General features: G+C 39.8%; 1 protein-coding gene across 1 annotated transcript in view; it reads right to left on the bottom strand.

Moving 5' to 3' along the window:
• STK32A (serine/threonine kinase 32A) overlaps window positions 1–12,009 on the bottom strand; it is a 115,903-nt gene that overhangs the window by 31,054 nt on the left and 72,840 nt on the right. The window contains exon 6 of the mRNA XM_031449290.2: window positions 6,307–6,344. Coding sequence (XP_031305150.1) covers window positions 6,307–6,344 — 38 coding nt within the window. The remainder of the gene's footprint in view (window positions 1–6,306; window positions 6,345–12,009) is intronic.

Raw genomic sequence — 12,009 nt, 5'->3', positions numbered from 1 at the left:
AATCAAATATATTTCCCTGCACTATACAGCATGAACTTGTTGTTTATCATGTATATACATATATATATATGTACATACGTATACACACACACATATGTATGTTAGTATCTGCAAATCTCTAACTCCCAATTTATCCCCTCCCACCTCCCTCCCCCGCTGGTAACCACAAGTTTGTTCTCTGTGTCTGAGAGTCTATTTCTGTTTTGCAAATAAGTTTGTTTGTCTTTTTTTTTTTAGATTCCACATGTAAGTGATATCATATGGTATTTTCCTTTCTCTTTCTGGCTTATTTCACTTAGAATGACAATCTCCAGGTCCATCCATGTTGCTGCAAATGGCATTATATTATTCTTTTTATGGCTGAGTAGTATTCCATTGTATAAATATAAAACAACTTCTTTATCCAGTCAACTGTCGATGGACATGTAGGTTGCTTCCATGTCTTGGCTATTGTAAATAGTGCTGCTATGAACATTGGGGTGCATGTATCTTTTTGAATTAAGGTTCCCTCTGGATATATACTCAGGAGTGGGATTGCTGGATCATATGGTAAGTCTGTTTTTAGTTTTTTGAGGAATCTCCATACTGTTTTCCATACTGGCTGCCCGAAACTACATTCCCACCAACAGTGTAGGAGGGTCCCCTTTTCTCCACACCCTCTCCAGCATTTATGGTTTGTGGACTTTAGAATGATGGCCATTCTGATTGGTGTGAGGTGATACTTCATTGTAGTTTTGATTTGCATTTCTCTGATAACTAGTGATATTGAGCATTTTTTCATGTGCCTATTGTCCAGTTGTATGTCTTCATTGGAGAATTGCTTGTTGTAGGTCCTCTGCCCATTTTTGGATTGGGTTGTTTGTTTTTTGTTATTAAGTTGTATGAGCTGTTTATATATTTCGGAAGTTAAACCTTTATCAGTCATATACTTGCAAATGTTTTCTCCCATTCCATAGGTGGTTTTTTTTTGTTTTGCTTATGGTTTCCTTTGCTGTGCAAAAGCTTTTTAAGTTTAATTAGGTCCCATTTGTTTATTTTTGCTTTTTTTCCTATCGTTTGGGTAGACTGCCCTAGGAGAACATTGCTGAGATGTATGTCAGATAATGTTTTGCCTATGTTTTCTTCTAAGAGGTTTATAGTGCCTTGTCTTATGTTTAAGTCTTTAAGCCATTTTGAGTTTATTTTTGTATATGGTGTGAGAGACTGTTCTAACTTCATTGATTTACATGCAGCTGTCCAGTTTTCCCAACACCATTTTCTGAAGAGACTGTATTTTACTCCATTGTATGTTCTTGTCTCCTTTGTTGAAGATTAGTTGACCAAAAGTTTGTGGATTTATTTCTGGGATCTCTATTCTGTTTCATTGATCCATATGTCTTCTTTTGTATCAATGCCATGCTGTTTTGTTTACAGTAGCTCTGTAGTATTGTGTGAAGTCTGGGAGGGTTATTCCTCCAGCTTCATTCTTTTTCTTCAGTAATGCTTTGGCAATTCTGGGTCTTTTGTGATTCCATATAAATTTTTGGATTATTTATTCTAGTTCTGTGAAAAATGTCCCAGGTAATTTGATAGGGATGGCATTAAATCTGTAGATTGCTTTGGGTAGTATGGCCATTTAAACAATATTAATTCTTCCAATTCAAGAACATGGGATATCTTTCCATTTCTATCTTTATTTTTTTCTTTTCTGTTTCTTTAAGTCATCTTTAATTTCCTTACTCAGTGTTTTGTCATTCTCTACGTATAAATCTTTCACTTCCTTGGTCAGATTTGTTCCTAAGAATTTAATTTTTTTTGGATGCAATTTTAAAAGGGATTGTTTCTTTACTCTCCTTCTCTGATATTTCATTGTTAATGTAAAGAAATGCCACTGATTTCTGTATGTTCATCACGTATCGTGCTACCTTGCCAAATTCTTTTCTCAGCTCTAGAAGTTTTTGCGTGGAGCCTTTAGGGTTTTCTATATATAGTAGTATCATGCCGTCTGCATATAATGGAAGGTCCCGTGATTTTAAAAGAAGACCTGACTTAGTCTTAGACCTGCTGATTGAGGGACCACTATGGCCTCTTCCAGAAGCCCAGGTCCTGCGGGACCCTTAGAATGGAGTCTCTCAGCCTGGCACCACTGAGTTCTGGGACCCAGTTCCACTTTGCTGTGAAGGCTGTCCTGTGCATCGTGGATGCTTAGTTGCCTCCCTGGCCTCTACCCACTAGATGCCAAAGGCACTTCCCGCTCCTGGCTGGGACCCTGACAATCAAAAGTCTCTCCAGATATCTCTCCATGCCTGCGGGGAGAGGCAGTAGAGCAAAAGCATCCCCAGTTAGAACCACTGCCTTACTGTGAAGTTTTTCAGGTACCAGGCTCAGAACGTCCTGACTGAGCACGCAAGGGGATGATTTGCCTGTTCTTTCACCTCGGTACCCTGTGGTGCAGAATCGCATTAAAAATCGGAGTTCATAGTATTGAGTCACTGAATTTAGTCATCATCATGGTCGTTATTTATCCTCTTTCTCACTGTGCCTGTATTCAGCCTGAGGATCCTTCTCAACACAGCATTCACAGACACCAACCAATTGGTTGGTGTTGCCCCTAACTTTTCAGAATTTGCCCAACTCAAAAATGTTTAGATTGTGTGTGCCACATTTTTTTAGGATTCCTATTAAAAACGCATCTCCTTAGGCACTGAGGCTTATAAATCTAATTATCTGTGGATAGGGTACAGTGTTCTACTGTTTGTGTGTGTGTGTGTGTGTGTGTGAGAGAGAGAGAGAGTGTGTGTATGGTTTTTAAGGTGCTTCCCACTTGATTTTTAGGTACATTTTGGGACTCTGCAGGGGGAGAAGCTGTTAAGGTAGCAGGCTTAGTTCTTCCTCACACCCCCCAAACTGAGTTTTTGCCTTTCTCTTGTTCCCTATGACTAGGGATGATATTAAGAAACCTAACTTATGGATTATGCAGTAATTGTCATTCTCTCAGATATACCAGAGAGACATTATTGTTCCTTTGTCTGCAGCATTTATTTCCTGAACACTGTAGGGAAAACACAAGAATTTTAGATACTGTAGCACTAATAGAATTGGATAGGGTACTTAAGTTGGTAGGATATGAAAAATATGTATCAGGGTGGTTGGTTATGAGCCATCCAAGATCTAATGCCATCTTAGGCTCTGAACTAGTGCGTGAGACATTTGGGCAGAACAGTAACAGGTATGCTTTAAATTAAAAACATTTTTTAAGTCCAATTCTGATGTGTAAGAAATATTCATTCACACCAGTGGAAGGAGTCTCCATTTACAGAAGAATTTAGCTCCTTTAAATTTCCATCTTTTCTGATGAACACGAACCAATATGAATCAGTAAGAATAAAATAAAGTTTCTGCCTGTTACTCATGGTGGTGAGTTAAAATATAAGTCACATGGTGTCATACACAGCTCAGCTGGAGAAATGATTATAGGAGGCGTATCAGAGATAAGCGATTATCCTTCGCAGTTGCTAACTCCCTGTGCAAGAGGCACATGTAATGGTCCGTAAGGGTTGAAATGTTATAAATGTGGACAGAGGAGACAAATGAGGGTTTCAAATATGAGACAGGGAAAATCACACCGGAAAATACTCCAAGAGGCAGGCACTGGTTTCTGGTCTGTTGGCTTTTGCAGGAGCAGCTCTACACAATGAGCTGGGGAGTGGGGGCCACCAGGAATTTCTTCATTTAAAAGTAGTTAATTATTGTCCCTGAGCAATGCCTGAAAGTCTTAGCTTTTCAGAATCTGAATAAACAGAAAACAAATAACCTCAAGAAATGATCATCTCCAGAAAGGGTTCCCAGGACAATGCTTAGAGTGTGGCTCTCAGTCTTCTTTGTTTGATTCTATCTCATTCACATATCCAGTCCTTCCCAAAGCAATGTTTCTCTTCTTGGCTGGAGTGATTCTTCAGTTGAGTTTAGGATGGGAATAAAATACAGAAAAACCCACCCCTAAGTCATTGTCCAGCCCCCCAAATTTAAGAGTGAAAAAGGTCTTTGTAAATGGTACACCAGATAACAGGTGTAGACTGGGACTGGCCCCATAGGCAGACGGGAGAACAGCTCATTGTCCCTAAGCAACAGAGTCCCAGTCCAACCAAGAATAAAAGGCCCGGACAAGTGGACTTAGCCCCCTGCACGCATGAAGGAAAGGCAGAATGGGCTGCTGAAAGTGTAGCTGCCAGACAGTAAAGGGTCACACAAAATTTTTTAAACACAAGACCTAACAAGTAGACATACCATCTTTGGTATATCCCTTCTGGAATCAAAAGAATTCTTCAGTAAAGACAGGAAGGTCCCCAGCTTTCACTGATTCTATCTATCTGATACAGACAGAGTCACATAAAGCAAGGTGAAGTCGTCTAAGCTTCCCTCCCTGGGGCAGAAAGCCCCTACTACCTCATGGGGTCACAGCAGTAGTTAACTTTTATTGAGTGAGTTCCCTGTGCACATGGCAATTAAGCACTTTATGAATAGTATTTCAGTGTTTACAACAACCCTGAGAAAGAAGAACTTTTGATCCCTGAAGAATCTAAGGAGCAGAGAAATTTTAGGCAACCTGCTAAGACTCTCAGAGTTGCTGAGTGAGCAAACTAGGTTTCGAGCTCAGGCAGTCTGTCTCCAGAACCCACGCTCTTACTGACAATATCCCCTAATTACTCTTTCCCAAGGGTAGTCTGAGGGTGGTTAAACTTGAAGATTAATTCATTTCTGAACCTTTCTCCTAGTTTACCGTCACCAAGTTGACAAGAAAATGACAAGGAGAAAGAAGCTGAACAGGACGACCTCATGGTCAAGGTAAGATGAAACCAAGTTTGAGACCTGAAATGGAAACACTGTTCTCTGGATGGAAGGTAAATCTTAAAAAGGTTTCGATTGACAAGACCTATATGTCTCCATTCAGGGCCCCAACAAATGATGGAGAAATATATTGGGCACAGAAGTGAGTGGTTGAGGGGGAAGCAGGGACAAGCTCGAACCAGGTCTGCCTGACCAGCCTGTGCCTTCACAAGGTTATGTGGGGTTTCTTTGCATCAGCGGGAGAGGTGATCCTGCTTCTTATTTGAGGCAGAGATTCTTGGTGTTTTGATGAAAGTCACCTTCATGATAAGTCTCACCACTGCCCACATTTCTGAGATTCAGAGAATCTGTTCCCCAGTGTCAGAAGCCGTAAAGGGAAGGAAGAAATAAGGCACTGGAGGAAAGTGGAAAAAATCTTTTTAGACAGCTCATAAATAAATGATGACCCTGAGCTCTGAAATCGGAGGTCACACGCAGACGTGTTTCTTAACCCTCTAAGCACATGTGGCAGTCTGACAAGTCAGGTTTAAAATGCAACTAGGTAAATAAATAATGAGTGATGGATGGTCCATGGAGTTTCAGTCCCACTTGCAAATCCCTTTTGTAAAAGCAAAATGAATACAGAGCTTTGCAGATCTGGGACTCCCTCACCTAGTGGCTTTCTAAAAATCTTAACAAGGATCCTACTGCCTCTGTACCATTTATGCCATGCGGGCTGTGTGTCCTACAGGTCTGCTCTGAGGGACCAGTACATCCCAAATGTACATTAATATTAGGAAAAGATTATACATATTTAATCATTGTTGGTCAAAACTTGTTCTATAGGACATCTCCCATCAGTGTTTCTTGAACATACATTTATCACCTTCATGGTCACTGCCATATCCGTCTGTCACTTTCATAGCTGGGTACCACAGATACTCTGATCTGCTTTATATGTGTCTCTGAATAAGCTGATTTTTTTTAAACGGAAAAAATCTTTGAACAGAGAACTTGATCTCTCTTCTGTACGTGAAAAACCAATTTGTCCTCACGAGATGGAAAGCATGAAAGTAGATGCAGTGAGAACAAAACAGTGTCACAAATCTCTAGGTAAATACTATTGCCTGCCAAATGCTCTAATCTTAAGGTTTGTTTCATCTTTATGAAAAAAAAGGGAGATGATTGTTAGAGAGGTATTAAGTCAAATTAGCATCAAAAAACAAACAAACAAAACTGGGGTGGTTTTCTTGAAAAATTCAGTAGGAGTGGAAGAAAATTGAAAAGAGAATGTAAATTCAAGTTTTTTTTTAAGGGTATACTGGTTTAGTATGCCACTGCAGTAAGTGATTGTCCCTCCCACATAAAATTGAGTTTGCACATATAATTCAACTGAATCGAGCAAGACACTTTCCCACACGTAATACTCCTTTACTGGGGAGAATCAGCTTGTTCCGCATGCATGTCATGTAGCTGATTGCAAACAAATCATTTACTTACCATGTTCATCAAGCAAAATGTTGTCAGGCTTCATATCCCTAGGGGAGTAAAAAGAAAGGAGAAAGTTGCTTATAATAAGACAAACAAGAAAGAAACAAACAGAACTAAAGGAGAAAGGTGAACATGCTCAGAAATGGTAGCTCGGGTTGAGACTGTACTAGCCCCACATTACTCACAGTCTCATTCACTTCTCACAATGAATTGACCAGATGCTTACCGCTGATACCCTCAATTTCTAGATCAGAAAACCAAAGCTTAAAGAGGTTTAAGTAATTTAATTCAAGGTCACAGAGCTCGCACATGGAAGAGCTGGGCTCTGAACCTGGGTCTCTCTGGGTTCCAAAGCTTAGTATCTTAATGTCTTTAACATATTACACCCAAGAATGTAAATATTACCCCATAGATCATATGGCATTTAAATTGTCGTAAGGTAGTAGTACTAATCACATTTTCACCTATGGAACTCTAGAGCTACACTGACGAAGTGAACTTAAAGACTATAACACGAGGCGGGGGGGGGGAGGGTACAGCTCAAGTGGTAGAGCCCATGCTTAGCATGCACCAGGTCCTGGGTTCAATCCCCGGTACCTCCTCTAAACATAAATAAATAAATAAATAAAACCTAATTACACCCCCCCAAATAATGAAAATAAATAAAAAAAATTTAAAAAGACTGTAAAATGAGAAAGAAAATGTGATTGTATTTTAAACTTGCAGAGATTAGAATCTTTTCTAGGATATGCTATAATGTCTCTAGTTACTTAATAAATATTATTCCTGGGGATGTTAATTGAAGAACTTGGACCAGTCTTCCATGCATTGGTGAGATCCTTAAATCCATAGGCGGGAACACAGTCTACCCTCTTCCAATGAGGGGAGTAGTTTGATGGTAAATACTTAGAGGTTTGATGGTAAATACTTGGAGGAATGGCCTGTAGAGTTTTAAAAGTTCTCGTGAAACAAATGTTACTGTAAGCAGTGCTCCGCGATCCAAGCACAGCACTGCAGTTTGTAACAGCCCTCACTCTCCCACTCTCCGGTTTTTATTGCCTTTCCCTAATGGACCGTTAAAACCCTTCAACCCAAATCCACAGAAACCATCAGGGAAGAAATTCTGAAATAGGTTTGGGAACACATTTTCAGCCTAGTCAGGTGGCTTTTATGTTGCTAGAATAAGGTGACCTTAGTCTTTGACATACCGAGGCCATCACAATCCTCTTTTCTTGAAAGTATTAATGAATAACCAGCTTGTTACCTACAAAGAGAATCAAGTATATGTCACACCCAACAGGAAGGTGTATGGGTGGTTCCATAGACTTTGAATATCTTCTCTGTTGGTTTATTAGGTTCTAAAAATTAGTTCTGGACTCGTAAGTGGTCATCTGTAGCTGTGGCAAATGTTTCTCTGATTCAGTGTACAATTTGCTTAAAAATATAGAGTGCAAGGGGATTTTGAATTGCATGTTTCCATGGCTAACCACTTAATACTGCAGACTCCACCTCGACCCCATTGATGAATTTCATTATTTCAAAGATGATCAAGCCCAAACTCACTCATACGGGATAAAGGTCCTTTCCTAATCAGGCTCCTGTGCTTCAGCCACATGGAAGTGCATGGAGTCCCCTGAATGCTCCCTGCATCCCCTCAACTTCTGCTGTTCCTTTGCCTGAATCAGAGCCCTTCCACTACTGCTCCCAGAAAATGCAGATTCATCCCTCACCAATTAGCTCAGATGCCACTTCCTGCAGGGAGCCTTCTGTGATCTTCCACTTCTGAGTCAATGGCCCCTCCTATGTGCTTTGCACGGTAGACTTCTCTCACCATAATATTTATCACACTTGCATTCATTTTTTCTCCAACTGGATCATAAACTCCTTGATGGCAGGGATGGTTTCTTTCTTTCTTTCTTTCTTTCTTTTTTTTTTGCAATTTAAAAAAATTGAAGTATAGTCAGTTTGCAGTGTGGCAATTTTTGATGTACAGCATAGTGTTTCAGTCATACATATACGTATGTATATTAATTTTCATATTCTTTTTCATTGTAAGTCACTGCAAGATATTGAATATAGTTCCCTGTGCTATACAGAAGAAACTGGTTGTATATTTACTTTATATATAGTAGTTAGTATTTGTAAATCTCGAACTCCCAATTTATCCCTTCCCACCCCCGTCCCCCTTGGTAACCATAAGTTTGTTGGTTTTTTGATTAATTTCTAAACCGGTATACAGCAGAGCACTCCAGTGAACCATCAAACACTTTCTGCGATTTAAAGCTCGAGGCAAACCAGGCATTAGGCTCTTGCCGCCTTTTTCAGACCTGCATCCAGTGAGCATCAGAGAGTGTTTGCCAGGTGAGGGGGAGCCTCCAAGGAGCCCTGCCAGGTGGGAAGGGACTTGGGTGTGGCAAGTTGAGCAGAATGATTTCCTGGCTTGAATGTATGAAGGCTTTTTGGGAAAAATGAATTGCTGTGAGCTTGGCACTTTACCAGCTTTCTATTAAATTCCTAGACATCATTTAAAAAAATTTATTAAAGCCATGATGTGTCATTATATCCACTACTTTACTCAGAAACTCCCTCAAAGCTTAAAAAACAATACAGAGGTCAGGGAGGTAACACTTCAACAGGTGGTATGTTCTACTTTTCACTCTTCTGTTCATTTATTCTTCAAATATTTATCTACTTTAATAAGTCACTGTGTTACGATATAGGAAATATAAAGATGGATGAGATATAGTTCCCTCCGGGATGCAGAGGATAAGAAAGGTTCATAAGGAACCATGCCAAAAGGGTTTGAAATGGTAAAGGAGCATGTTTATTACTAAATTCAGAGAAAAGGATATGAGGAAAATCTCAGAAAATGTAAAAGAAAAAGTGGACTTTTAACAGAAAAATAAAGTGTATAAGCATAGATTGTAAGTACATAGTTTCTCCAAAATGTAATGAGATAAACTTTAAGTCACTACAGGGTGAACAGTAATATAGTAAGATTGTTTATTCATGTAGCAGGATAAAGGAAATGAAAATAAACCCAGGGGCTATATTAAAATTCCTGCTAGAACAAGTTGAGATTTTTCTAGCTCAGAAATTGAGCATCACTTTCTCATCTTTTCTGTCTTCTCCAATAATCCTAAATTGTTTCCCTCATTTAAGGCAGTCTCTAAGATGGTACCACTTGGTAGTCACCGAATCTGGGTATGTTTAGATAATCACCTGAGGGAGCTTAGAACCACATGCACCCCAGCTGTTTCCTTAATCATTCCTTTGTCATCACTCCAGCCTACCCGCTGGCCAACACGACCTTCTGTCATATACCTTTGGTCACCAGCACTGACCCTGAAACTCTAGACTAACAATATATAACACTTCCTGCCTGATGTTCCCATCTGTATGTCTAACAGTCATGATAAATATAAATATAATATGTCCTAAAGAGAACCTTTACTATATCCATCACATCACGCATATACCAAAACCCTCTTATCTCAAAAGCCCCGTGTGTGGTGCCAATATTCTACTGTAAGAGTGAAAATCTTGAGATAATTCTTATTTCTTTTCTTTCTCTTAACTCATAACACCAGTCCCACAGCAACTCTTGATAACTTTGAAATATAATGATTGAAAACAGTATGGTGGTTCCTCAAAAAAATTAAACATGAAATTAACACTTGATCCAGCAATTCCACCTCTGGTTATGTACCCAAAAGATTTGAAAGCAGGTATTTGTACACACACGACACTACTATTTACAACAGCTCAGAGGTGGAAACCACTCAGGTAAACCATTGATGGATGAATGTGGTCTATACATACAATGGAATATTATTCAGCTTTAAAAAAGAATAAAATTCTGATACATTCTACAACATGGATTAACCTTGAAGACATTATGCTAAATGAAATATGCCAGGCACAAAAGGGCACTTACTGCATGATTCTACTTATGAGGTTCTTAGAGTGGTCAAATTCACAGAGGCAGAAAATAGAATAGTGGTTACCAAGGGTTGGGAAGAGGGGAAGGATTGATGATTCATTGTTTAATGGATACAGAGTTTCAGTTTGGGATAATGAGAAAGTTCTGGAGATGGACAGTGGTGTTGGTTGCACAACAGTGTAAATGTACTTAATGTACTTTGTCACTTAAAAATGGTTAAAATGATCAATTTTATGTGATGGATTATTTTACTACAGTAAAAAAAAAAAATATATATATATATATATATATACACACACATATACACACACTAGAATGACCACCTCCAATGCTACCACCATCATCTTTCAGTTGAAAGTTGAAACAGTAACCTTGTTCTTGCTTCTCCTGACAACCCATTATCCACAGCACTCAGAGTGGTGTTTTTCATTACACACATCTTCCCTGCCTAACGTCCTCCATTGGCTCCCAACCCATGTGGAATAAACTCCAAACCCTTTACCTCTGGCTTCATATGACCCGCATGTGCTCTGGTCCTGCAGAGCCCTGAGCCACACCTCATAGCATCCTCTCCCTGCCACCCACCATGCTCCAGCCACACTGGTCTTCTTCATCTCCTTTACATGCTGTCCCCGCTGCCTGCAGTCCTGTCCCCCTAGACCGTCACGTGGCTTGCTGCTTCTTGTCCTTCTGATCTCAGCTAACATGCCACGTCCTCCAGGTTCTTTCCTGACCACCCCATCTGGAGCGGCATCCCTCTCCACCCTCATCTCGTCACCTCCATCTTATTTTCAGTACAGCACTGTCATTACCTGTTTTCTTCTGCATTTGTTCATTATTTGTCTCCCTCACTCCCACCCCCACCCCATGTAAATTCTCAGAGGAAGGACTGTACTTGTCCGTACTGTTCAGTGCTGGAGATCCCAGGTTCATCCAAGTGCCCAGAACAAAGTCAGTCCTTAAATAAATAAAAAAATTGTCAGAAAAATGAATGAATCTGGCCCATTGGCTTCTTAAACTTCGGGAATAATAAGCCAAGAATTCCTTTTTTTTTCTCCCAAAGAAGAAAAAATAAAAACAAAAGAACAACAACCGTAACACACCCTCCATCTGTGCCAGATGCACTGTATTCATGGTGGGCAACTACAAAAACTGGATCATTTTGGGGAGTGGTAAAGTGCTCCAAGAACACACACATTCTGTAGGAATCTTTCACTGCATCTTGATTTGATGAAATAGGAAAGGACAGGTCCTGCTGGATCAGCTGATTCCTACTGTGGAACTATAAACAGCAGCATGGAAATACAATGCTCCCTGTGGCAGGGTCCAAAGCAGAACTGATATATCTGTTCTCACTTGAATGACTTTAACAAGACATTAGCAGAACTTAATAGGCTAATTACATCCCTCCGTGTGCCTGCCCTGGAATCAGGTTGCTCACCCTGCTGTCCGATATGGGGTATTGAGAAGAGGGGACAAGAAAATGAGTGTATCCAAAACCAGCTCAACTCCTTCGGGGTCCCACAGCTTTCTGACACGTCCATAGTTTGGGTTTGGTTCTTTGCTACATAATGTTCTCCTAGATTGGGTCCTCTCCAAGTTCTTGAGAGGGGAAAAATATTATATGTATAATGTTTTATTTATATATATGTATTTATAGAATATTCCATAATATTGTATTTATTATCTGTATAATATATTAATTAGGGTGTCACACAAAGCTGTTGGTCACACAAACAGACCTGCATTAAGAAAAGAGTGGGACAGCA

Source organism: Camelus dromedarius, chromosome 3, assembly GCF_036321535.1.
Source record: "Camelus dromedarius isolate mCamDro1 chromosome 3, mCamDro1.pat, whole genome shotgun sequence".
In the NCBI taxonomy this organism is placed as follows: Eukaryota; Metazoa; Chordata; class Mammalia; order Artiodactyla; family Camelidae; genus Camelus; species Camelus dromedarius.
This window is presented reverse-complemented; position numbering and strand designations above follow the sequence as displayed.